The sequence below is a fragment of the Hippoglossus stenolepis genome, chromosome 2, assembly GCF_022539355.2.
Source record: "Hippoglossus stenolepis isolate QCI-W04-F060 chromosome 2, HSTE1.2, whole genome shotgun sequence".
Taxonomy (NCBI): domain Eukaryota; kingdom Metazoa; phylum Chordata; class Actinopteri; order Pleuronectiformes; family Pleuronectidae; genus Hippoglossus; species Hippoglossus stenolepis.
Genome location: NC_061484.1, coordinates 8,960,667 through 8,988,122, shown reverse-complemented (window position 1 = coordinate 8,988,122; position 27,456 = coordinate 8,960,667). Strand labels below are relative to the sequence as shown.

At 41.9% G+C, this 27,456-nt stretch overlaps 2 protein-coding genes across 2 annotated transcripts; one reads left to right on the top strand and one right to left on the bottom strand.

The window, feature by feature from the left end:
- Nucleotides 1-2,153: 2,153 nt before the first annotated feature.
- notum1b (notum, palmitoleoyl-protein carboxylesterase b) lies at nucleotides 2,154-10,772 on the top strand. The gene is made up of 11 exons (XM_035180981.2): nucleotides 2,154-2,993; nucleotides 4,256-4,308; nucleotides 4,519-4,614; nucleotides 5,173-5,233; nucleotides 6,032-6,090; nucleotides 6,448-6,550; nucleotides 6,767-6,958; nucleotides 7,046-7,143; nucleotides 7,256-7,403; nucleotides 7,519-7,566; nucleotides 8,308-10,772. The coding sequence occupies exons 1-11, from the start codon at nucleotides 2,575-2,577 to the stop codon at nucleotides 8,648-8,650; spliced, it is 1,620 nt and encodes a 539-aa protein (XP_035036872.1). The 5' UTR covers nucleotides 2,154-2,574; the 3' UTR covers nucleotides 8,651-10,772.
- On the bottom strand, nucleotides 9,401-26,465 carry tmc6b (transmembrane channel-like 6b). Its single transcript, XM_035180969.2, has 21 exons — nucleotides 26,391-26,465; nucleotides 22,336-22,515; nucleotides 21,716-21,846; nucleotides 20,873-21,031; nucleotides 18,839-19,000; nucleotides 18,623-18,731; nucleotides 18,453-18,537; nucleotides 18,077-18,334; nucleotides 17,312-17,526; nucleotides 17,023-17,167; nucleotides 16,511-16,666; nucleotides 15,451-15,629; nucleotides 14,954-15,032; nucleotides 14,710-14,807; nucleotides 14,131-14,226; nucleotides 13,964-14,039; nucleotides 12,642-12,775; nucleotides 11,057-11,233; nucleotides 10,767-10,845; nucleotides 10,164-10,250; nucleotides 9,401-10,065 (listed from the first exon to the last, which is right to left on the bottom strand). Exons 2-21 carry the CDS (start codon nucleotides 22,389-22,391, stop codon nucleotides 10,051-10,053), a joined length of 2,496 nt encoding a protein of 831 aa, XP_035036860.1. The 5' UTR covers nucleotides 22,392-22,515; nucleotides 26,391-26,465; the 3' UTR covers nucleotides 9,401-10,050.
- Between the last annotated feature and the right edge of the window lie 991 nt (nucleotides 26,466-27,456).

Here is a 27,456-nt window from a genome sequence, read left to right as displayed (position 1 = left end):
AAAAAACTTTATTGACTCCAAACCGGTACAATGATTTAAAGGGTCAGTTCACTTACATTTTATGGATTCAAAAAAATGTTTCTAGGGGAGTAAGATGAGGCATTGATTTCACATGCAATCAATAATAATAATAATCATCATCATCATCTTTATTTGTATGTCACTTTTCTTAGTTACAAAGTTACTTAACAAGAGGATAAAAACAATAAAACAACAATAAAATAAAAAAAATTAACAATCCAAGGAAGGAAAACTATTTACTATTTATTTTTAAAAGAATAATTTTGGAGACTGTGATCAATGTAAAAAAATTGGTCTATGTCCAGTTAACTAATTCATGATGAAAAGTTTAACATATATATATATATATGATTTTTCTCTCTCTCTCTCTCTCTCTCTCTCTCTCTCTCTCTCTCTCTCTCTATATATATATATATATATATATATATATATATATATATATATATATATGTAGTCACGCTAATCTGGCTAAACAAGCCTTCACGCACATTGACCCACACAAGACAGAAAAGATAGATCCTGTCTGTAAACTGGCCAACAACATCTCCAATCTGTTCCCCATATGGATGACTTCATACATGATGTGCCATATGCAGCTCGACAGGCAACCTTTAAAGAAATGTACAGAATCATGGCTGTTTTCCCTCAGAAAGATTCCAATCAGATCAAAGCTGGAATCAGAGCAGACAGACAACAGGACACATGGTGCCAACAGATGGAGAGGTGTGAGGCCTGAGCTTCAGAGCGCCTGCAGCTGACCGATCGACCACCTCACATGCACAAGTCCACCTTGGAGTGAGAGAGAGAGTGAGAGAGATGTGAATACAGCTCTCAGTTCTGGGGGGAAATAGCCGCCGTCTGAATAAACAAACAAACAAACAATCTGTTTCCTTCCTCACTCAGCAGGATAGGAACTTCAAAAATTTGCCTGAATGAAATTCAAGCACATGAAGGCATCTGTGCTGGGAGTTTATAATGTTCTACACGTTTTTACAAAAACAGACTTTGATCACAGAGCAATGAATGGCAAACAGATATGCATATTAAATAGAGAGTCCGTCAACAAACTTTTAATGGCAGCATGTTGCTAAATGTCCAATTTAAGTGGATGCTGAAAGTGGTTAAGATCTTTTATGGCTTCAATCAGAACCATTCGAGTTCTTCTTCATAATGTGTTTTGTTGTTTCGAATACACTAATAAGGCCTTAGATGAGGATGAGGCAAATTAACTTCAAAAGACAAATTGTCTGGAAATGTTTTACCAAACATGGCATGTGGACGGACCAGTGTATTATCTGATGAAAACATTATCGAACTTCTACTGTCATACAGAAGGTTCAGTGATATCGCCGCACGGAAAATAATGACTCTAATGAGATACTTCATTGATTTAATGATACTTCATTGATTTATTGATTTTGTGTGTGTGTGTGTGTGTGTGTGTGTGTGTGTGTGTGTGTGTGTGTGTCCGCGTGTGTGTGTTCATGTGTGCGTTTCTGTGAGTGTGTGTGGGCCAGATATTACTCATGTGGGGACATAATCTATTTACACAGTCTCAGTCAAGCCATGGAAAAATTACTGTGTGTGTGTGTGTGTGTGTGTGTGTGTGTGTGTGTGTGTGTGTGTGTGTGTGTGTGTGTGTGTGTGTGTGTGTGTGTGTGTGTGTGTGTGTGTGTGTGTGTGTGTGTGTGTGTGTGTGTGTGTGAAACTCAAATAGAGAAAAAGAAAGAGAGAGATGATAATCAATAGCCTACATAGTTAATTCCATGTGTCGGCACACTACCACAACTTGTATAAGGACACGCAACTCATTCCTATAAACATATCTTTGCCAACCACAAACAAAAGCCACAATGCGGATTTCCTTTTTGGGCACATTCCACCAGAAAACCGCAAAACATGCGCCTGATCATGTTTGTCTGTGTCTGCAGCGGATCCTTCTGTCCAGCAGCGACACTTCAAAGGCAGCGTGGTCATATGATGAACCCAACATCAAAGGGATCGAGTGTGTGAGCGAACCGAGCGGAGGGGCGTTCCAGGCATACGCGCGCTCTTGGTGAGAGACCGACGCCCCGCCAGGAGCATCAGCCAACAATAATAACGATTGGCCCGCGAGAGTGAGAAGCACGGGGCAGGGAGGAGGGTTGTTGAAGGGGGGGGCGCTCCAAATAAAGACCCTTCTTCCTCCGCTGCTCGTGAGGACCAGAACCCAGAGTCAACAGGTCGTCACTGCGCTGGTGAAGCGGGGGTTAATGACGGATTTACGCGCGTGTAATGACGCATTCATACTGGATGAGGCGCAGACAATTTTGGGACTTGAAATGATGCAGGAGCTTAATTTGGGGTTAATTAACAAAAACAAAAAACAGCTGTCAACACGTTGAGGCACCATGGAGAACTTTGACCTGCCGTCTTTCAGCACACCTTGCGTGAGCGATCGTTTCCAAGAGGCGTCCGTGCGTTTTCAAACAACTCCCCACCTCTACATTAGGACATGCTGTGTTTGATCCAGACCCCTCGCACACACTCGAGAGATATTTTCCAGTAATAGAGATGCAGGGCCGTTGTGTAGCGAGAGGCTTTGCCGGTCTGTCCGCGATGCGCTCCTGCTGCCTCCTGCTGCTCCTCCTCCACTTGAGCGCACCGGTGGAGGCGAGGAGAGTGCGGGGCGGCCGAGCGCAAACTCGGCGGGTGCAGCAGCAGCAGCAGCTTCAGCAGCAACAGCAGCTTCAGCAGCAGCAGCAGCTTCAGCAGCAGCAGCCGGCTCATGCGTACAGGGAGCGGGCGGAAGGAGCAGAGAGCTTCCCTTTAGACTTTACTGCCGTGGAGGGGAACATGGATAACTTCATGGTGCAGATTAAGAACTTGGCGCAGTCGCTGTACCCGTGCTCTGCGCAGAAACTGGAGCAAGACATGAAGCTGCACTTTTTGAAGAATGCGTCTGTGACGTGCAATGATGGGTCGCCTGCAGGGTAAGTGTCTAAACCTAAAACATAAGTGTTATTTAAAATGCCTGTCAGCTGTCATTGTAGCCTATCTGGAGATTTTTTGGGGATAAACCTACGGAGGCGTTACCCAGAAACTTAGTTGCGCTTCTTTGCACCAAACATCCCACCTGTGTCACTCAGTTCACTGCCCTTCGTTCCCGTGTCCCTCAGGCTGTGACCACAAAGGATCAAAAGCTCAGATCAGAGAGAGAGAGAGAGACAGAGCGCGCAGTGCGCACTGCCACTGAGCTACAGACTGCGTGAGAGGGTTCATGTGCGCTTTCTGCGCTTTTCTTCCCTGCAGAGATGACTTCTGTTACGGATGGACCAAAGCTGTTAGGTCTAATATTTAAAACACAAACATGGATTGAGAACTAAAGAAGTTTTTGACGTTAATCATTAAAGATCCTTAAATAATTGCGGTATAGTCCACTAGATGGATGCGCACAGTGCGACCAAAGCCACAGACTTATGCGTAACGCAATCTTCTCTCTTCAGACATTCGCACATTATTGAAGTCAGTGTAGCTTTGACAGATTTATGTTGTTATTCCAAGCAGCTACAATACAACAAGGAGGAAATTACTTCAAAATAAACTGGCCCATCACTGCAAGAAGGGGCAAGAGGGGTATTATTGGGGTGTAGAGTCCCAAATGTTGTGCCAATGGTTGGAGTACCTATGGGCCCATTCAATACTACTTACGAGTACTTTGTTTTTGTATAGTCAGTGTGATCTTATACAAATGCATTGTGCATCACTTGCACCTCAGTATTCCTCTTCATCAGTAATAAAGAGACTAATATTACTTTTTAAATCAAACCCTGGGTTCCCAATTATGTTTTAACTATTGTACATTTAAATCATGAATCAAATGAACTATTGTGATAGTGTGAATAGGAGGATCCATTATCTCACCCAAGCTGTCATTGCTGTGAGTGTGTGTTCTGCCAACAGCATTATAACTTTCCTCTTCTCATGTTTTTTTAATCAGCAATTAGAGCTCAGAGGTGAAACAGGATCCTGCGGAGATGTTTAGTGAAGTGATCAGAGCCCAAATCTTTCTTGTCAGCATCAAACGTAGCATCCCAATCGCAGCACTTGTGTTGTGCTTGTTCTGTATATGTCTGTGTGTGCATGACACAGACAGACAGACACACACACACACACACACACACACACACACACACACACACACAACACACACACACACACACACTCAGTGACTTGTTGTGGTGTTCTCGTGCAGGTACTACATCAAGGAGTCGAAAGGAAGCAAGAGGTGGCTGCTGTTCTTAGAGGGTGAGAATTAAAGCCGATACTGAACAACAGACAGTGCTCAACACAGTGACAGACAACTGTCCCTATCCTGTTAACAAGCTTCTGTGTGTGTGTGTGTGTGTGTGTGTGTGTGTGTGTGTGTGTGTGTGTGTGTGTGTGTGTGTGTGTGTGTGTGTGTGTGTGTGTGTGTGTGTGTGTGTGTGTGTGTGTGTGTGTGTGTGTGTTGGTCAGGTGGATGGTACTGTTTCAACAGGCAGACCTGTGTCAGTAGGTATGAGACCATGAGGAGACTGATGAGCTCCACCGAGTGGCCACAAACCAGAACAGGTAACGAAGCAAACACATTATTTTCTGCATAATCATTGCACTCTGTGTCATATGCACAAACACACATGAAAGTGTTACACATTTGTGCAGCTTTTGAAAAATCTCCTCACAGCCCCCGCAGGCCTTTTGCCTTCCTCTGGAAAAAAGAAACTTCCCCTGAATGAAAGAGATTCATAGACCTATTTATGTTTCCTTTTAAGCTGAGTTTGCGTTAATCTTTTAAAGTCAGACTCTCTGGTTCTTTTCCCTCCGTCCATCAGGGTACCCCTTGTTTGTTTATGACTCCTGGCCTCCAGCTCCCTCTCTGTGTACACTTTACACTGGTGGCCAGGGCAGCAGCCGCACAGCTCTTCAATGGCTGCATGTAATTGCTGACCAGAGCAGAGAAACTTAATGACTTGTTTACCACAGTCACACACACATCAAGGTCTGTGAATTTTAACAAGTAGCCTGAAGCATTTGAACCTCTTTTTCAGTTACTCTGGGGTTTTGAGTCTGTGATGAGGACATTTGTGCAGAAAGTAAAATTAAGTGTTAGATCTCATGTGTTTTTCACAGGAACGGGAATTCTGTCTCCCCAGCCAGAGGAAAACCCGCACTGGTGGAACGCCAACATGGTGTAAGAGCTCACTTCTCCTCTTCAGTTTAGAGTTAATACTCTCCTGTGTTCTGCTTAGTTTTCTCAACTAATCAAGTTTTCTCCACTTACTTCAGTGATAGGAGTGTTGGGTGCACATACATGAGAAAGTATCACATGTCTGTCATAATATTGGCCAATATTAACGTAAAGTGTTTATGTTCATGTATTATTTTCATTTTTTCACATACTGGTGCTTTATATGACTATTTATATGACTATTTCCAATTTGCGAAACTCATATGTGAACATTGTGATCACTGTGCTACACTACAGAGCTATATGATTTGAATAAATAGAAGAGTGGTTACGGAATTATTATTGGACAGAGGGAATATTGTATTTAAAAAACTTTAAAAAGTGAATGCATCAATAATTTTGGCCTGTGAAAGGGACTTTACTAGGGAGCAAGTGTTTACCTTGGTAAAGACGTGGTAGTACAGCTACCATTTCTTTGCTTTTACTCAATTTTAACTGTTAATGGTTTATGTTCAATATTAATAATTGTAACTCTACTGGTGGTGATTTTGTTATTCATCAACCTTCCACACATCAAAATGTAGTTTTGTTGTAGCAGCAACTTATTATTGTCAGAAAATGACAGATACACAATGACTGGCATCCACAGTCCTATATTTTGTATCTTCTAACACACTTGTACTATTTATTTGTCTACTGTCTATACAGCTGTGTTATGTTTCACCATCTGCAGTCAAAAAAAATCTGCTCTGACTTTATATCTGATTCCACATCGTCTGTGTCGCTGTCTCTCTCCTGCAGGTTCATCCCATACTGCTCCAGTGACGTGTGGAGCGGAGCCACCCCAAAGACACATCACAGTAAGACACAGTAAATGAGAGGACACGTGACTCAGTGTGTGAGCTTGTGTGGCTCTGGTTGTAGATATTTATAGAAAGAATGATCAATGTCTTGGAAATGACAAGGCAGAGGAAAGGGGCAAATGAATAGAAGAGTTAGAGATCAAACAAATCCAATTTATCTATGTCAGACATCCTTTTGAACTTCCTCCATAACTTACTTACTGAAATATCATATTATAAAGTGTTTTTTGGTTACCAATGAATAACATAACACACACATAATACGTTTTCAGCTGAGTGAGAAATCCTACGTTACATTACTAATTATAGATTTTTGATCATAAGCTGATAAATACATAATATTTTTACTGACAGGTGACTATGCGTTCATGGGGTCACTGATCATTAAGGAGGTGGTGAATGAGCTGCTGACAAAAGGTCTGGACAACGCCAAGGTTCTTCTTCTGGCAGGAAGCAGGTCAGTCCTGGACGAACTGTGTGTGTGTGTGTGTGTGTGTGTGGTGCTGCGGCGTGCGTGCGTGCGTGCGTGCGTGCGTGCGTGCGTGCGTGCGTGCGTGCGTGTGAGTGTGTGTGTGTGTGTGTGTGTGTGCGTGTGAGTGTGTGTTGTTACCAAAGATAACTGCTCAGGTGCACCTCTCCAACCTCAGTCTAACCTGACTCCTCCCGTCACTAGTGCGGGCGGCACAGGGGTCCTGCTGAACGTGGACCATGTTGCTGAGCAGCTGCAGTCACAGGGCTACACCGGGGTGCAGGTGAGGGGCCTGGCTGACTCCGGATGGTTCCTGGACAACAAACAGTACAAATTCACAGAGTGCCTGGACACCATCAGCTGTGCCCCCACTGAGGCCATAAAGAGAGGTGTCAGGTAAGGCAGAGATGGTGATGGATGGGCAGACTGGTGGAGGGACAGAGGAGGTCAGGATACATGTAGTGATACTTTGTGCTTGTGCAGGTACTGGGGCGGACTGGTGCCTGAAAGCTGCAGACAGGCCCATGTTGGAGAGGAGTGGAACTGTTTCTTTGGATATAAAGTTTACCCCTCGTTAAAAAGTGAGTGAGAAATCACCCTGAACTTCTCCATAAGGCTGACGCAGACATTAAAGACAAAGGCTGGTGAGTTGTAGAAAGTCTGACCTGCGGAGACGTCCTCTCTCCTGTCCAGGCCCAGTGTTCGTGGTGCAGTGGCTGTTTGATGAGGCCCAGCTGACTGTGGACAACATCCACCTGACGGGACAACCCGTCCACGAGGGCCAGTGGAGGTACATAGAGACCCTGGGGCAGGAGCTGAGGAGCACGCTGCGGGACGTACCGTAAGACTGACACACAAACACACCCAGATACACAAACACACACATATTTACAAAGAGGAGAACATTCAATAAAGGTGCTTTTGTTAAATGTGTGGTTCTGCGTTTTGATTGGCAGGGCGATGTTTGCTCCGGCCTGCTTGTCTCATGAGCTCATAACCAGAAGGTGAGTGAATAAAACTATAATAACATTCGGTTATTGATTCTATACACACAGCATGTCAGATTAATGAATGGAGAACTGTTAATACTTAACTTATCCCTATATACTAAAATATAAAATATATAATAAATATAAAATATACTATAGAAATAAACTATATGAACTGCAAATGCTGTCAAATGGGCAATTTGTGCCAAGGTAAACATACAGCTTTTGTGATGTCAACAAGTGGTGTGTACTCATACTCATAGTAATTGTCATACTAATACATTATAATGCAACATCTGTAAAAATATTTTAGTTAATTATTTTTTAATAAAATTGAAATGAAACACTATCTATACAAAAAAGGATGGTTAAGTCTACGTCTGTCAGAATCAAGGAGCCAGAATGTCACTCAGTAGAAAACATACTGCTGCCAAGGCCAAACATACACACCCATAGATATCAGTTCCCAAAATATACATACATGCATACTGCATCCTTCTACCAAGTGTCATGGAAACCCGTCCAGTACTTTTTGTGTAATCTTGCTGAAAAACAAGCAAACATACGGACAGGGGTGAAATCTTGGCAGAGGTACTTATACAATTAAGTGTAAAAACATTTCATAGAGTGATAATATGTATGATTTCTACAGCATTTTGAGGGCGAGAGTTGAAATTGTCAAACATCAAAGTATCTCCTGTTTCTTCTGAGTCTGTCTCGTCGACCTTTGACCCTCCATCGCTGTGTCTCCCCCAGTTACTGGATGGACATTCAGGTGAAGGGCACCTCCCTGCCTCGCGCCCTCCACTGCTGGGACCGCAGCCTCCAGGACAACCTCAACATCAACGGCAGCCATGGCAACCACAGCCAACAAAGGCACAAGACCCCGCCCATGAGGGGTTGCCCCCGGCATCTGATTGACAGCTGCCCGTGGCCTCACTGTAACCCGACCTGCCCGACCATCCGGGACCAGGTGACGGGACAGGAGATGAGCGTGATCCAGTTCCTGAAGCACATGGGCTTCGATGTGCAGAAGATGGCTCAGCAGCAGGGCATGGACCCCAGGAGGCTGCTGGGAATTCTAAATAATGGGAACTGAGTGAAGCCACTCTGCAGAGACGAGGGAATGGGCATAAATGGAAGACGCAAAGAAAACCGATGAGAAAACTGTCAGTTCTTCCAAACTACAAACAAAATTAACTCAGCATTTTAAAAACTGAGCCACTCCAAAAACTCTCAAGTGCCTCATGAGTTTTAAACACATATCTATGCCATTATTGTGAGGTGTACACAGATACAATGAAAGCTGGGTACAGTGTGTGTGTGTGTGTGTGTGTGTAATGTAAATACATGATGTGTATATGCAGATGAGACTTGTGGTTATAATCTGAAATAGTCTGATGATTTTCGATGGGATGGGTTTGTTGTTGTGGGGATTTGGTGCTCTCTTCTGCCATCTCTCAAAATCACAATCACAAATCCATCTTCAGTGCTGCTGTTTCTACCATCCACCAAATATGCTGCTTTTTCTCATTTTGAAAAACTAATTTAATGGGTAATATTTACAAATAAAAGGTACACAGATTTAAGTATTACTCTAAGATTCTCCTTCAGGCTACTTCAAGGTGCTTGTGTATTTATTTTTCAACTGAAAATATATTTTATTTAACGTACAGTTAGTGTAACGTCTCAATAATTTTTTTTATTTGCATGTTTGTAAAAAAAAAGAAATCCTGTATGCTAACAGTACATATCATGTTCATACGGTTTTTAAGACTGAGTTTGTAACTAATCATTTCTTGGGCTGTAGCAGTGCCCACACTTGACAAAAAATGCAAATACACACCAATATCATAAAAGATAATTTAATTAAAAAAGTATGACAATACAGTTGCAGTTATCACCCTAAAAAAACTAATTCATAAAAAACATTTACAGTTTTAGTTCCTCACACCCAAAACAACAAGTTTACCTACAACATGGACACTGACAAAACGTTATTTATAAAATCAAAAGGATAAAAAATATTCACAGTCAGTATGAAAGTGCTTCTACAAGAGATGAATGAAATCTTTTTGAACTGACGATATCAGTTTCAAGATTTTCATAACTATACAGGTTCTCAGTTTGATTTTTAAAACTTAAAAACAACTGCAAACACAGGTGTCCAGTTCTCTTCCTCTAATGTGCTGCCTCAGTTCTCAGTTCCTCTTCAGCAGTCATCCTTTCTGTCGGCAGTCATGCACAGCTAATGTTCTTATGGTTGTTCTGCTAAGGAATCAGACAGCTATATTTCGTCTGGTGGTTTTGATTTGTTTGTTTGTCCTCTAAAATACTGCAGCCAGTAAAAATACTTCCAAATTTAAAAACTACCAAACGTATAATATATTTGATTTTGGCTGTATTTCTTGCTGCTCCTTTCTGATGATATTCCAGTTATATTCCCATAGGTGGAAGATTTTTCCAGACCTCAGTCAGTGATGAGTTTTCAGAGCTGCTTCAACATGAAGAGCCCTGGAAAAGAAACAAAACCACCAGTAAGTAAAAGCTTCAGACACGAGTGAAGACGAGACGCTAAAGTAAAGACAAACAAAGGAGCATCACAGACTCACCTGACTTGAGAGTCTTTGAGTGGGCGTTCGTTTCTGCTCATGGATGGACTGGAGGCGAGTGATGAGAAACTTTTTATCCTCTCCCTCCTGAACAGAGACAATGAAGACAAAAATCAGACGTGTCAAAACGAGGAAAACATTTTTCACTTGAGTCTGTTTTATAAATATCTTTATATTTTAACATAATGAGATCTAAATTATGTAGGCGCTGTCTTTTTGTCTACAAAGCTCTCAGTGGCCTTGCCCCTCATTATATCACTGATCTCCTGATGTCAAACTCTGCTGCCAGGTCAATTAGATCGTCCTCTTAAAAACCCCTTTCAATCCCTGCTTTCTTGAGATTGAGCTTCTTTGTTGTGGCCCCTAAATTCTGGAAGAGTTGCTAATTCAAAATTTCTTTAGCTTAAAATCATATTCATAATATAATTAATATTATTTCAATTTAAAAACCTACTTTTTTTTCATTTACATCTTTCTCTGTTTTTACTTTCTTTTAATCCATACTTGTATCATTTCTTCTTCCCTATGATTGTAAACCACTCTGGCTCAGCTCCTGTTGTTTTAAACATGCTACAGAAATAAATCTGACTTGACGCGTCTTACATTTTCTATCTGCTCCTGTAGTAAACTGATGATCTTCCTTTGACCATCCACCACCTGACTATGGAAGTAGATGACGATCCTGAGGGACACAAAGGATAGAGTCGATTAGAGCAGAACAACCAGCGCTAGAGAACACTGATTTCTATGATAATGTAGTTAATAATACAGTTTGATAATGTATTAAACACACCAGAGCTGCTGCAGCTGTGTGTGTGTGTGTGTGTGTGTGTGTGTGTGTGTGTGTGTGTGTGTGTGTGTGTGTGTGTGTGTGTGTGTGTGTGTGTGCTCACAGAAAGATTCCTGCCCCCACAAACAGGAAGAAAGGGTTTTCCACCAAGTAAGAGTGAGCCCTGGCCAGAACAGACAAATTGGGATTATCTTTTTCCAGTTCTTCCACCCAGCGTTTCCCCGCCTGGAACATCGTTTTGAGTCCACGGAATGGACCGCAGGACGAGGACGGCTCGATACTGAGGACAAAAGACACATGTGGAGATTGTACTTAGGAAAGTCTCAATTCTCAGCCCACAAAAATAACCTTCAGAGGGACAGACACACAGCGCTATTCATTCAGTTAATCCCCTGCAATTGAGGAGAATTACGTCATGACCAGGAAAACCTCAAACAAAGTTATGATGCATGACCAGTGTTTTAAATCTTTGCGAGAGACTTTTAAACTGTAGGTAGAGAATGTACAGCATGTTGCAGAATGATTCTTTGGATTAAACTAATCAAAAAAATGAATAATGATCAAAGAGCCCCGTTTTTAATCTGTGGTTAGTGACCTTGATATGTGTGTGATAAAACACCTCACTGTGTATCATCAATTACATGGCAACAATAAGCACTTATAAATGACTCCCTATTTAATACACAGAGCACCTTATTTAGTGGCCATTTCATGGTCAGACTAGTTTGTGAATGTGGCATGGTTGGGGTTACAGAGTTTCAGACTGAAAACTGCATTGGCTCAAACACTGTTGGTGTTTATTTCAACTAAAATCTAGAACAACGCAATTCATAAAATCATGAATTTTTAAGGTTCAATCAGATTTCAAAACACTGCACTACAGTTTATAGTGCAGTGAGATTTCACAACTCTGGAATCTTGTGCTGCTTCAAGACACGCACTGAACTCCAGACATTCTCCTGAAATGATCCAGAAGGGCTGCATGTGACAATGCAAATGTCTGAGTAAGTTGCTCCAGACATTTTCCGAGAATTTTATTGCCAGCCCCCAAGTAAATGCCTAAGGAATGTCCGAGGTAGTGGGCTCACGTGAGAGTGCAGCAAGATGAAATGAAACGCAATGTCGTAAACGTAAAGTGAATTTATGCGCCATGTCCTTCCTCCTGCATGCTCTACACAGACGCCCCCCCTCGTCTGAATGTTGTGGACATTTTCCTGTTGTTCTCAACACGTCTGACCCGCACTATCTCCTGCTGCCTTCTTCATATGTGAAAGGCAAACTCTGGAAAATGTGCGGACCCAATTGTCCTGACAGTCCATGTCTGAAAACGGCTTAAGTAACAGTAACAATTGTCTAAAGCTCAGTCACAGTGATTGTGAGATAAAGGGTATACATACAGTGTTAATGTTACAACATAATCTACCAGAACTGCAGTTCGGTTGGACAACACAGTGACGTGTTAGAGTAGATTGTATTGAATTATGGCAAAAGTGGAGCTGAACGGCTACTGCATTATAGGTTAGAGTCCCCAATAAAACAACACTGTGGCTTCAATGAGATGAGTGAGCACACTTTGTTTTCACGTGACCTAATATTTAGATGAAGCGGTGCTATTAATGTTTAAGTGGGTTAAACAATAGTCCACAGTGAGTTGATATAAATGAATGTAGTGTCTGTAGTGTGAGTACCTCCACATGGTGTACGTGACACACACAGAGGCACCGAGGAAGGAGGGGAAGCAGAGGAGGGTGATGAAGATGGTGGTCATCTGGCTGACTCTGTATGGTTTCCTAGGATTCTGACAGTTCATCATCACACTGCTCTGTGGGAAAACAACAACAACAAAAGACAGAGATTTTGTTGTCAAACTGACTCCAAGGTAGGGCTGGGCGATATTACTTCAATTCACTCCTGCGTGTGTGTGTGTGTGTGTGTGTGTGTGTGTGTGTGTGTGTGTGTGTGTGTGTGTGTGTGTGTGTGTGTGTGTGTGTGTGTGTGTCTCCTCGTCTCTGTCGCGCTTCACACAAACTGACAATCACATTTATTTAGTAATTAACTGATGATGTCGGATCATGAATCCGGATCGTTCTGGTCAATTTAACACTGATTTCCTGGCTGTGCGCATCACGTTACGTCTCGTGTTGTGTGTGAACTGTGTGGGAGCTAAGTGTTTAGCTTTTGTGAGTCTGAGGTGTTTGTGTGGGCAACAGAGACGTTACACTTGCTTGATAACAAAACCTACAGGAAATACCCCCAACACCCATTTACAGCCTAAGGGTACACTAACAAAACCTGCAATGTTGTATCAAGTAACATCACAACTGCTCCTCTCCTTTCACTTCTTTAAAGAAAAATTTGGAAAACTATTCTTTGAGATTGAGTTAGTAATTTAGTTATTTTAGTTTTGCTTCGGTGCTGGTTACCAAGCATTGACAATAATATGGTCAATATTGCTTAAAACAAGTTAATCTATGATTACTTTTTTAAAATCTGTGTCTCCTAAACTTTAGAGTGATTCAAACAAACACAAAGTAAAACTTAAGCCCTGTAGCCTACGTGTCCTAATAACCCAACAGTTTGTGAATGCATGCATTGGGGAAAGTATTAACTGAACTAACCGAAATCTTGTTAGCCTTTTGCTACACAGCAAAACCAAGGGCCTAAGCTGTAATTGAGTAATGTCAACGTTTGTTCGTGTCTTTTTAAAAAACCCTTTAAAACAAAAAAGTTTCGATATTGCCCAGCCTTACTCCAAGGTTAAGATGGAATTTTATATGTGTAAACAACATATAGTGTATGGGCATGATACTAATATATTAAATAAATACACATTCAGTTCAATGACAGATCTAGAGTTTTAAAAGGGTACGGGAGTTTCTGAAGGCAAATTACTACTGATAATAATTTCAACCACAATATTTAAAATCTGAAACAATCCAAAACTTTCTGATCTTTTGGAAATTTCAGTTTTTATTTTGTGCTTTTTAATTGAAATCTTTTAGTCCAATACCTTTTTAATGTAGAAGAGCAGCAGGAGTTTGAGAATCTGCACTGCAGGCAGGAGAGGAGTAAAGAGAACTCCCAACCTGAAAAACACAACGTTCGTCATCATTGCACAGAAACAGTTTGACTTCACTCAGCTCTACTGTGCGAACATCTTAACTGTAGGTTTCGTACCAGGCTAAAGTCTGTCCATAGATGAGGTCAAGGACATTCCTGGCGATATCAAAAACTGGTTTCCTCTTCCTTTTCAGCACCTTCGTAGAAAACAACCTGCAGAGATCAGGAGCAAAGAAGTAGAAACAGAAATCAACAGAGAAATAACTACAGAGAAATTTTAAGTGCAAGTTTTACTTTCCCATAAGTTATTGATCAAAAATTATTTTAAAACCATGAGAATGACAATACATAAATGTATTTTATTCAGTAGTAAAATACAATAACTTTATCTATATAGCACTTTTCTTAACAATAACACCAGACAGGCAGAGTATCTCAAAGTAACATGAGCAGAGAAAAATAGAGGGATAAAATAGATAAGATCATAATTAAATAAATAGGATGAGTCACTGTAAATTAGAGCCAATGTCAACTTTTTGATAAAATGTTGACAAAAAAAGTGGGATATAAAAGAAGTTGTAAATTGAAGTCAGAGTACAGTGAGCAGTAAATCCCATAACGTGGAGGCTCTAATAGCAAAAGATTAGATAGAGGAAGAGAAATAAATACAAAGAGCTTATTGATGCATTGACCCACCTCCACAGAAACTCTCCTAACAATGTGTCCAGCAGAGTGAAGATGAAGTCCATCAGCAGGAAGCGATAAAGCTCCTGGCCGACAAAACTCTCCCAGCACTGATGTGTCAAGACAGAGTCAGAATCAGTCATTAAGTAACACACTGAAACAGAAACTCAAACAATAAGATGAGACAAATATTCCTTGATGCAGCTTTGAGCAAAAAAGTGTGACAGTGAGAATGGTGTCTAATCATTAATATTACCATATGAGAGTCATTGGCCACCCGACCCAGCCAGTGGTAACAGAGGACGATAAGAACACTCACTTTTAACATCAAGTTCCTAAAAAACACAGACAGCAAAATACATTTTGACAATGACATCAAAAACTGCTTTCAAACATGCACTGAACTTCAGATAATCTCCTGACATTATCCAGAGAGGCTGTATATGAAAACAGAAATGTCCGAGCCCGGTACTGCGGACATTCTCCTGAGGTACCCCTCCAGTCCCCCCGAGTAAAAACTCTAGAAATGTCCATGAGAACACAGCACAAGGTTATCCAGAGGATTCACCGCAAACAAGTGGGCAGGTTGACTTGTGAAACTCTTTTATCCAGAGAGTCCAGACCCAATAAGAGTCCAGACCCAATAATTCAGACATTTTCCAGAGTTCATGTCTGAAAACTGCTTAACAGCTCTGCATTTTCTTACACCTCAAATTTAACTCTGTGCTTTTCCATATAGTTTCTCTGTTGTACCTGCCGATGGCGACATATGTGCACACAGAAGGTGACTGATAGTCCTCCATCCAGGCTGCGAGGTTGAACAAGCCGGGCATCAGCAGGTTGATGAGCGACACCACCACGGGCAGAGCCAGCAGGCTGGCCTCATCCAACAAGTGGTTCTTGGGTGGGCTATGAGCTCTATTCTGGAGGTCCTGTGGGGATAAGAGGCAAAAACTGAAAATTTGGATGATGTCTTTTCTTCAGTGTTACTGCAGGTTGTTCCCTCAATTTCCGTTCAGCATCTTTTCGATACCGCCACTAGGAGGCACCAGCAAGGCAGCAATTTTCAAATAAATAAATAGAATGACACTCAATGGAGATCTTGCCTCCACCAACGACCAACATTCCCCTTAATTTCAATCTCTAAATATGCCAGATATTTTCCATCAAGAATCATGAATTATTCCCTGGGAAATGGGGAAGATGTTGAAAAATGCTCAGCAACAGAATGTAATGGGTTCTTCCGTGACCCACATCCTTCCGTGACCCACACCACATTCAAGTTTCGTGGAACTCTGTCTGCTACTTTTTGTGTTTTGCAGACAGGGATGAAAATATACTGAGGTTGTTCATTAAAGATGCCATTTACTTCACAGCTGTCTCAGGCTACGTCAATAGAAAAACGGTCTCCGTCCACAAGAGTGATTTAGCTTTGTATCGGTCATATTACATCTCCACTTTAACAGACCAGGACTGCGTTCAGTCCAGAAACAGTAACAAAATGATTTGAGATGAATGAAGATTAATGTGCAACTGAAAATGTGTATCATGTGGCCAATCACGTAAACTGGGCGTGCGTGTGCCAGTGTAAACAGAAAGCAGATTGTCGACTGTGCAATCAGACACCTGGCTACAGATAATACAGTATTATAAATGAGGAACAGCGATGGTGACAAGTAACAGCAGGGAGTTCTTCTCTTTGAGCAACAATGAACTGTTGGAACTGTTACTGACAGAAAGTGTTTACAGTCCTTTTTATTCCCAGCGAGTTGATGTTCAGTTACCAAGGGACAAACTGGTGAAAGTGCCTCACCTGGTGCATGAATTGAGAGAAGAAGAAAATGCCGATCACACAGGCAACGGTGCTTGCTATGCAGATAGCCCACGCTAGACAGTGGACCATCAGTCTCCACAGCTTCTGGCACAAAGTGTTCTTGACATGTTTATGGTTCACCTCCGCTAACAGCTCCTGGAGAGAGAGGAGAAGGAACGGGAGAGAGAGAGGAGAAGGATATTTTAAGGGAGGGACAGAGAAGAATGCTTTAGATCATCACATTCCTGTAAGTCTTGTGACAGAGAGGAAAACAAAGTGAGGAAAGGATGTGTTTGTGTACTTGTACCTATATCTCTGTGGGGACCATTTTGAGCATTGACCTGACATTAGACTCACACTTATGCATTTCGTTAAGGCTTGATGGTGGGCGTGGCTATCGCTAGGTGACGGCACAACCATCATAATACAATCAGAGTTTTGTGTGTGTGTGTGTGTGTGTGTGTGTGTGTGTGTGTGTGTGTGTGTGTGTGTGTGTGTGTGTGACCATTTACCTTGAGCTGGGTGCAGATATTCTCCGACATGAGTTTGACGGATGTTTTCTTGATGACCTTAAAGTCCCAGGAGCATAAAACCTTCACAGCCAGGATACTGTGAGATTTGTCGATTCTGAAGCTCTGACCAAACGACTTGGACATGCTGTTGGGAAGTTGCACATTAAAAGTATGCAACAGATGTGTCATTCAAAGCAAGTCGGAAGTGGATATTTTTCCAATTTACACCCTATGATGTTGATGTAGTTTGTGTTTAGAGTTTACGCTTCTCTTAAAGACCACTCCATACCTGTACACGAGGATGATACATGTGATGAAGAAGGCCAGTACTATGGTGAAGAAGTATGCAAGAGGCATGTTGTAGGACAGATGCTTGGTCACGCAGTCCAGCGTGGTTCCATTGGACACAGAGATATTCTGCCCTCCACCATCATCCCTGCAGTGTCCACGTATGGTGTAGTTACAGTAGTACCCATAGTACATCACTGTGTCGGAGAAATAGCCCTGAGACAAAATGACATGGACACACAGCCTTTCATTATCATAACTAGTGACGTTTAAAATCATCAAATGAACATGATTAATTACCTTAATGACATATTTCTAGACCAAAAGATCCGCTCCAGACATGTTTTAGGACATATACTGTAAATGCTGATTTCACAAATAACAAAATACTTGGCTCATCAGCAGCACAAGTATCAGAACTAAAAGACATGGAGGAAATTGCCTATTTTGTGGAGAAGGAAATATTTGGTAGTGGTCAGTGGCAGATCTGTGGGATATTTCTCAAGAAACAATGAGTTTGGCAATCAAGATTTTAGATCCAGAAGGCAGAAGGAATGGAGCCTTGTCTTTTTCTTCTTTAATCTTGTAATATTATACTTTTTTCATTTTTCTTCATTCTGTTGTATTAATCAGTAAGAATAGAAGATGTCTTGTTATTGGGATCTCATCATATTGATTTATAGCTTATAAACACACATCAAGTATGTCTGGGGATTCGTAGCGTGAGAGAGGTTTTGAAACAATGTCACCACAGAACCCTACTTACTGCTCCAGTGAGGAGCTCCAGTCCAGAGAAGGAGCGTCTGTCAGACGGTAGAACTGGAGGATGCACTGCCTGAGGCAGCACCATGAACGCACCCATCACTAGGAACAGGAAGAGGTTGAAGAAGAGTAGGGTCTTAAGGAACAGGAAGTATGAGAGAACTCCGGTGCCAAAGCGCCCGCTCACTCTCTTGAGTGCCACTTGCCACAGCTGGAGGGAGTGCAGGAAAGAGAGCCAGCTGTACCAGCTCTGTCTCACGGCCTGGGGAGAGACAGTGGGAAAATGTATATAGTGAACTTGTCATAGCACAAGAGTACAACAGATTTGATTAAATACAGGAAGTAAAAGACAGACAAATATTGCTGGTGGTGTAACTTACTATTATGATGTAATATTTGAGTCGACTACAACAGGGGATCTGACTTCCAGAAAATGTGGGTCTCTCCTTTTGTAATGCTAACCTCCTGTAGACAGAGGTGACAAGAGGGATTTAGACCAAAAAACACATTTAATCTAAAAATGAATTATGAGAACAAAGATCTTTTGAACCTGAGTTCACTCTTCTCAGCCACACTGAGCGGCATCGCTCGGAGCATCCTCACTCTGTCGTTAACAGAAAGGTTCTGCAGGTTGTTCACCAAACGTTCCCTTTTAGTCACTGTAAAACATACAGACATAGAGAGTGTGATAAGTGAAGTGACGCTACACACAAACACAGTAAATATTCGTCTGAACAATTGAATTGTAGCCAGTGAACCTCCTCACCGTCTGCACCCTCTGCGTCAGTGCTGTCCTCCATGCCGTAGCCTCGTATGCTCGGCCTGGCAGAGCGTGAGAAGTCCCGGATGGCGGGTCGGCTCTGCTTGCGTCTCCGCAGCTGCATGGTCCTGTTGTAATACTGAGAAATGATGGCTCCCCTGCTGCGGCCTGATGGTCAGAGACGGGATCAGATGAGTCAGAGATGGGATCAGCATCATTTAAGGCACTGGGACAATTGGGAATTGTTTTGCCACTTGTTACAGACAAAGACTTAAATTTAACTGAGTTCAGCAAACATTGCTTCAGGATTTGTCATCTCTATCTCTTGTCTTTCCGCAGTTTGGAATGTAATGACCACATCATGAAAAAAATGTGCCAGATATGCATCAGCACTAATGGCTACATCCACATGACTAGGTTTGCGTTTGCAAATGCATCAATTCTGCTACGGGTTCGCCTGGTGTCCACACGACTCTGGAGCTTTAGAGCCACTACGGAGAAGTATGGAAATGCTGCTGTACCCTTTTTAGTTTGAAAACTCTGGAGCAGCGTTTTAGTCTGGACAAGCAGAGGCGGAGATGTTGAGAGACAATGATGTAAACACTACAGCCGTTTGCTGATTGGGTCATTGCTGTCACAATGTATTCTTCACTGATATGTCAGGCTGTTTTGGGGCATTATGGTATTGATGGGGATTAAAACTGACCCGGAGCCAAAATGCTTGTGTGGGTAATTTTCATTTGAAAATGTTTTCAGATGACACAACAAAGTTGTTTAGAGTGACGCAGTATATTTAAACAGGAAAACTATTTTGACCAGGGAGCACACTTTACCATGTAGACTTGGCTGAGAACAGAGGGGTAGCACTGAAACATGAACAGTTATCTCTCACTCTTCCATTTCTGATGTTGAAAGTCAAACCAGCAAATATATATCATGTGTGGCACAGCTGAAGAAATCGGACTGCAGCTATGGAGCACCTGACTTGCCCCAGATGCTGACAGGAAGGTTGCACACAAACTGCTTCCCCATGAAACTCTGCTCGACCGAAACGAGTCTGTTTTTACAGCTCAACGTGTGCAGCATGTCACTACTGCAACTGGGTTAAATGTTAATGTTACACTGAGGCTGAGACACAGTACGTTACTGTGGTGTTTAAGTAAAGAACTATAAATCACTTTCAAAGATCTAGTCACATACAGCATTAGTACCTATACAATGAAACTTTTTATGGCAGATATGTAATTTTTTTTCAGGAACTATGATAAGCAGCCTCGTTCCCAGCAGACACTTTTTGCTGAGCTTTGAATGAGCTTCAATACGTCTGAGCCGGTAGAAGTTTTAACCAACTATCAATGAGCTTGAGATATTTAAAGCGATTTTTAGACATTTTCATTGGTTGTTGAATGTCTTCAATGAGATGTTTGTATTCTCTTTGTTTTAATTAGTTTTGTGTCCATTGCACATTAGAGACGTAATCAAAACGGCCACTCACTCGCTATGAATTCTCTGGACATTTTCCTGCTGTATTCTCAAATGGTCTTACTCAGACATATTTCTTGGGGACTGGCAGGAAAGGTTGCAGAGCTAGTGACTCCGACATTTGTGTTCTCACATACAGTCCCTCCAGGAAATGTAAGGAAATGTCCAAACAGGTGATATTTCAATCAAAAAAAGTCCTGCAACTCGTATACTGTACCACCCTGTAACTTTAGGCTGCATCACTGCTGCTGAGTCAAAAAAGAATAGCTGGAAAAAATGTTTTACAAAAATAATGAACTGTTTGTTTTTGTTAATAAGCAACTTTGACTCTTATAGTCTGATATGCCAAGAGAATTTTCACTCAATTTGGAATAATTAGTATCAAATCAAAAATGATTATCAAATCAAAAGACTCACTTAGACAAATTTCTTTGTCAGGTATTCACTCACATGCACAATAGATCTAAATAAACAGCAGTAATACACACGTATATATACATATCTGTTTGTATGTATCATCCTCTCTCTGCATAATGTGTTCATTTCTGCAGGACCCACCGATAGTGCGACTGGGCATGGACGACAGGATCTTCATGGTGGCCGAGGACCAGCGTTCCCCAGGGTCTCTGCCTTCATCATCTGCCCATTCAACCTCTCTTCCTCTTTGCCTCCTTTCCCTAAGATCATGTCCAGGGTTGGACAGGTAGGGCACAATATCTGTGGAATAAAAAGAAAAAGAAGAAATAAAGATGACAAGTATTGCTACTGCTGAGAAATATTTATTGAGAATGACCACAGGTATTTTCAGATGATATTTAGACACAAAAATATGACCATGGTGATCTAAAATCTTTATTTTACTCAAAACATTTAGTACTTAAATATTTAAACCAAATCCCAATACGACTATCAACAAATTTCCAAATATCTTATCTTATGTAGGGACACGGTTTGACAGCATTTTTAGCAAATTCAAATCCAGTATCAAATCCATGTGAATGTGAATCCTCTCTAATCCCTGATTGGATCTTATTATGTTAACATTTGTGACACTTTTGTTTGCTGACAAAGCAAAAACCAAACAGTGTTTACCAACAGCCTAATCGATGTTCACAAACTGTACCTTCAACCTGGAAATGAGATGATGAATGTTTTTGTTTTTTTTAAAGGAAGATAGGGAGAGATAGAAATTAGTCTTATTAGATTTGTCAATGTCGGAGGAATGAATCAGAGGACATTGCTGACCACGATCCAAAATGAGACCAGCTGTCTGAACCCACCCATCTTATATGTTTTATTCACATTATAATCACATAACACACAGCTCTTATATAAATCCAGCTCTTGACATGCTTGACATGCAGACATGCATCTGTGTGCTCTGTTAAAAACGCACAGTACCTCGACCCTCGTCGTCCAGTTGTCTCTGCAGCTCCTGTAGCTCGTAGGCATCAGACAGTCCTTCACTCTGGCTCTGCTCTTCTATCAGCTGGTTGAATGAGTCATGAACCCCTTCCTCATCCACTGGACTCCTGACGGGAGGACAAACGGACATGAAGACTGATGCCATGACAGGAAATAGGAGGATAGGGGCTCATCTAAATTCAAAAAGGCACTTCAATACAGATCCACGCTGCTCTGTTTACTGTGAGTCACTGACAACACTACAGATACACTACAGATCAAACACAATGGCGTAAACAATCTCATGGGAGGAAACAGCAACCAAACAACCCAATCAATCCTGTTTTCAAATGGAAACATTCACTCACAGAGGGGCCAACTGTAAACACACACATACAAACATGTGAGTCTTTTCTCTGAAGACAATGGTGTGGAAGTTGGTCACTTAGGTATGAAAAGAAAACCTTTGGGACAGTTTCCCTTCTGACCCGCCCTCTCGTTCACGGTCTGCTTTTCTCTCGGCCTTCTCAAGTAGCGCGAGATAAGCAGACAGCTGACATTAGCCAAACTAAACAGAAAACGGGAAAAACAGGCCAGACGCGAACTTTGACACTTACTCCAATCCAGCTTCCATGAGAGGGTGGTTCAGGTCCAAGTTAGCGTTTCGGGCCATTCTTCTTCTTGTCCCCCCTCCCAGACAGTACTGATCTGTGCGGGCGTCAGTCACGAATCGCTGAGGGATCACACTCTCACCTGCTCAGAGCGGCACTCCACTCCCACCATGGTGTTTTCTCTACCTGAGAGAGGCGGGGAAAAAGGCAGGGCAATGAGCGAGTTAGAGGAAGAAGGAAAAAAAACACGTCAAGCTGACTTCCTTGGAATTTCAACACTCATGGTCATGTCACTGCTTGTCTTGCACAGCATTTTAAACAGCGTTATGAGGAAATGTAGGAGTGTATACATGACAATAGACTGCGGCACTTCCAGCCTGAGGTCCTGTTTACACTTTATACTAATATGCAACCTTTATCTTAGTAAAGATAAAAATGTATAATAACCAACAACCCTCGCATGAAAGAAAAGCTCTGTTTAACACTTTATGTATCTTTTTTCATGCAGTTAACATTCAGTGGCATTTACTGTAATTGAGGTGTCCATTTTTGTCGTGAAGTTGTCGTGTCATGAGGAATTACGTAATTCTTTCCAGAATCCACTGTGGCACCGCTTGTGATGGGGACTGTGGTCAGAGTCAGATGGTGCAGTGTCACCAGTGAAATGAATATTTATAGACAGAGACAGGGCAATGCATTGTGACATTCGTTGTGTCATATGGACGATTTCGAGGAAGCGTGCTACTTCTTGTGTTTGTGTGCGTTTTTAATGACCTGAACTTTGCTCCAAAAATCTGCCCACAGTTATGAGCAACAACTGCATATAAACCTTTCATCAAAGCCCCAGTGAGGACGTGTCCTGAGGTTTTAAAACATGATCACACAAGCCATAAAACAAGGCACTAGTTGAGTGTTTGGCATTCTGGTCAATTAAATCCAGATATTCATTAGTGACTAATAAAACCTAAAAAAACCACTATCTAAAGCTGTAAATTCTTCTCTTTGGGATCAAAGCTGCGACAAAAAACTTTCACGCCTAATGAGAACTGGCTGAGGATGATAGATGAAAATTTGCCTATACAGCTAACTCTGGCTCATCTACAGTATTTTCTCTGTTGATCAATGAGCACTGTCCCAATAATGTGAAATAATTTAAAATAAACTTCAAAAACTTCTATGAGTATTTCAGCATAATCAATTATTTAGAGAGACAATAAACAACGGTATTGAATGATGACCATTTACTGTTAAGTAGCACTGTCTGCTAAAAGGCTGAATTAGTCTGAACTGGATATCTAGAGATATCAATTGGCAGCTTCTCTAAAAAGCCTGAAACATGCAATTAGCATTTTTCATGAGATGGATAACTGGTCTAAGTACATAACAATTTTTAATCTCTGCTTAGGTTTCAATAAATCCTGTAAACACTTCCTGTTTGCATGCACCCACAACAGAAAACGTAATCTTGTATCTCTTCGGATTGAATGTTGAGCTTGTTAATAGAAGGACAACAACAAGAAACTTTGTATTTTACAGCCAAGGAGCAAAGATTGTACCTCCAGTGCTGCAGGTGTTTCCCCTGTGCGTCCTGCTTCTTGATACCACAAAAACCAAGTGATCAAACAGCTAAACTAAATGCAGAGTTCACCAGTCAACTAACCTTCAAACTGCATATGAAAGTGTCTCATTCTGGGTTTATCAGAAAAATCCCCTTTAAACTGATCTGTTGCGTCACCACTAACCAGCTCAGTTTTTCCCAGACACCAGTTTCACACAGGACTGTATCCACTCATAGTCACTGCAAGAAACCCAAGATAAAGGCATCCGCTACGTCACAGGTACAAACTGGATGTTTCTGTTTACTGCGAGTGTGCAGAGTGTACTGACGGAATAGCAACAGACAGTGAGAGCATGTTGTAATGATTATACATGCATCATTGTGTGTGTGTGTTTTAGACACCAGACACCTGGATTTTTTACTCAGGGCGGAGGGCTTTCTGGTTCTGGTCCTGAGTGTATATGATATCAGCAGCGTACATAAAGCAGGGCGCAGCTCTGAACACCAGCCAACATGCTGACTACATGACTTAAAAATGTCATTCTGCCACCATGAACCTTAATCCTTCTCTTGAGCTCAATCTTTTCAGGCCTTCTTATACTGAACAAACTACTGCACACATCTGCTTCTTCTTTTCTCATCACCCGAGGACTCAAAGGTCAAATTACAATTTCCTTTAGTGCCTGTTTTCTAGCCCATTTATTCTTTTAAGTGAATCTCTTTTTTGTGCAAAATCTTTACGCAAAACAGAAAACCTGGAGTCCCAAGTCCTTCTCTATATGAGAGTGAGTGTTCAGCCGTGCTTTGTGTCTTATCTTGATGTCTGAATATTAGATTACTAAAACTGAGGCAGTCCTCTGAGACTGTACAGGCAGGGGATGAGATTGTGGGAGGGGGACAAACGCTCAACAGAGCTGGACCGGGGGTCAGAGTTGAGCTGCATGACTGCCAAAATAAAATATGCTGAGAAACAAAGCAGGGGACAACAGACTACAGTGTGTTTCTGTGTGGGTTTAAGTTGGGTCACTTACAAGTTCATTGGAGAGCTTCTTTTTGCTTCAAAAGAGGAAATATGGACTTTGGGACAAAATCACTGTAGAGCTGCAAGATGTCTAGCAGGGTAGTATATTCAAGTCGCAAAGATAACACTGGCTAACATCCCATGTGAAGTGAGGCAGCGTTGACAAAAGAGAGGGCGGTTATCAGTAGATATAAAGTCAAAGCATATAGGTGTGCAAGAATCTGTCCACCCCGGACAGCTCTCAACAACTGCAAGGCAAACAGTTCCCAACTGTGCTGACAAAGGCCAACAAAGGGATCAGGGAGGCACCGAGCCACAGTAAACACACACGGCACTGAGGCGAGTATTTCAGTACCCCGATCTTTTCAGATAAGCATCACAGTTGAATCCCTGGGAAATGTGGCTGTGACAGAGAGAGGAGGAAGAGAGACAAAAACCTGGAAGTCAATGCTTTAGTGCAAAGGAAGAAAAGAGCAGGCAGAGAAAACAGCTCAAAACCGAGCACTAACAGAGGAGAAATAAGAGCAAGCAAGAGGAGAGCTGTTTCCAATTAAAACAACTCTGCTGTCTCTATTAGGTATACACGTGCACAACTGCAGTGTTACTGAGGGCCATAACCCTGCATGCCACTCTGCCTTCGTTCAGAAAAACCGCACATCAAATTATAGGTTCACTGCTGCCAACATCCCTGACACTGGAAATGTGTGTGCTATGACACAGAAATATATTTATATCTATGTATTTATACAGTTATATAGATAGGCCCAAAATAAAACACACACACGTATATATATATAAACATGTATACATTCATATATATACTTACATACATTCAAACACATACCTATACATACAAACATACTCCCAAACATATATATAGAAACACATCTATGTACGTGTTTATGTATGTGCGTGCATGTCTTTCTATAGTTATGAGGGCCAATTTTGGTTCAATACCATCATTGTGAGGACAAGATAGATAGATAGTTAGTTTGAGGGTTAAGACTTGGTTTTAGGGTTAGGGTTAGGCAATGCTTGTGATGGTTAAGGTTATGGTAAGGGAGTAGGGGATGCATTACGCAAATGAGTGTCCTAAAAACTGTAGAGAGACAAGTGTGTGTGTGTGTGTGTGTTTCTCCTTGCACAAGCGACAACAGAAGCTCACTCAACCGAAACAATGAAAGTAGAACAACCTCTGCAGACTTTAAACTGTGAACACACTGTGAACTCAGAGACACACAACAGACTGACGCGGTTCAACTCTTTCAAACACTTCTCTATTCTTCTAACCACTTTTCCAACCACTCACTGACGACCAGCGGCAGCAGACACTGCGGACTTGTCAACCTGTCTCACGAGCTTCGCGGAGCTCATACACGCGGACCTCCGCGGTGACCGTACAGGTGTGGTGTTATTAAATCGAGCGGAAGCTGAACGGAGTCAAACAGCTCGAACACAAACAGGTAAACACGGTCCACTCACCAGTTCGGCTGATTCACTCAACTCTCGGTAACTTTGTCACAATAGAGTGCACGCTCGGCCGGAGAGAGCGGGACAAACCATTTTCTCAGAGGGGCGTCCGGGTTATTTATAACTACAGCAGCCACGCCGAGAGCCGAGGTGTCGGTCACATGGCACAGTCACTCTCAGAATGTAAATATTAGTTGCACTCTCAAATAAAGGAACGATTTTTACCAGCAGCATCATATAGTGAGAGTGAGGTAGCGTTTATTTGACACCCCTACAAATGTGGTACTCGTGGCACAGTCCTATTGAGGCTTGACGTCCTTCCAGACTTGTTCTTCTACTCCAACAATGCAGAAATAAGTCTAAACATACTTCTTAGAGACCTTTAACCCTTCAATGTGCGTTACATTATCTTCTATAATCTTCTATTGTCCACACAGACTTAACCAGACCCATGAGTGGAGTAATAGAAGACACATTCCAACGGGGACAGGAGCCAAAGCCCCAGAAGTGAATACAAACTACTACCTTAGTACCTGGGACCTCGAATGACTCACCTGCACACATCTGACCACACCCAGGCTGCCTCTATAATATATAGATGAATCTGTATGAGTGACCAGCTTCAAGTAGACTCATGGATAGAGTGGACACACTATAAGGCCCTTTGCACTCATTTTGGCACGTCACAGAAGGAAAAGCACATATATGAACTAGGATGTCACTCACGACAGTGCAGGCCTCCTCCAAGGCCCAACGGTTCCCTCATGAGACCACGTTTAAATTCACTGAATGCGGATTTTCATTTGGATCTGCACAAAATATCACACGTACACACACACACACACACACACACACACACACACACACACACTCATGAATATCGGTCCCTATCACACCAACAATTTGATGTGTTCTTTCCTGACACATACCACATCCTTCCATCGAGTTGCATGGTAATCCCTCCTGTAGTTTTTGCACAATCCTGCAAACAAACAAATCAAAATAAACATTACTTCTATTTGTCTGCTTCAGTTTCAGTGTCCTGGTATCTTTCATGCTGGGCTGATACTTTAAATAC

What these genes read in the sequence shown, in the direction of transcription:
- notum1b (XM_035180981.2), top strand. Translation starts at nt 2,575, where the DNA reads ATGCAGGGCCGTTGTGTAGCGAGAGGCTTTGCCGGTCTGTCCGCGATG. An exon ending in GTGGCCACAAACCAGAACAG is followed by an intron (nt 4,615 to 5,172) that starts GTAACGAAGCAA and finishes TGTTTTTCACAG; the next exon opens with GAACGGGAATTCTGTCTCCC. An exon ending in CACCCCAAAGACACATCACA is followed by an intron (nt 6,091 to 6,447) that starts GTAAGACACAGT and finishes TTTTACTGACAG; the next exon opens with GTGACTATGCGTTCATGGGG.
- tmc6b (XM_035180969.2), bottom strand. Translation starts at nt 22,391, where the DNA reads ATGGCCCGAAACGCTAACTTGGACCTGAACCACCCTCTCATGGAAGCT. An exon ending in TTAGGAGAGTTTCTGTGGAG is followed by an intron (nt 14,227 to 14,709) that starts GTGGGTCAATGC and finishes TGATCTCTGCAG; the next exon opens with GTTGTTTTCTACGAAGGTGC. An exon ending in TATGGACAGACTTTAGCCTG is followed by an intron (nt 14,040 to 14,130) that starts GTACGAAACCTA and finishes TGTGTTTTTCAG; the next exon opens with GTTGGGAGTTCTCTTTACTC.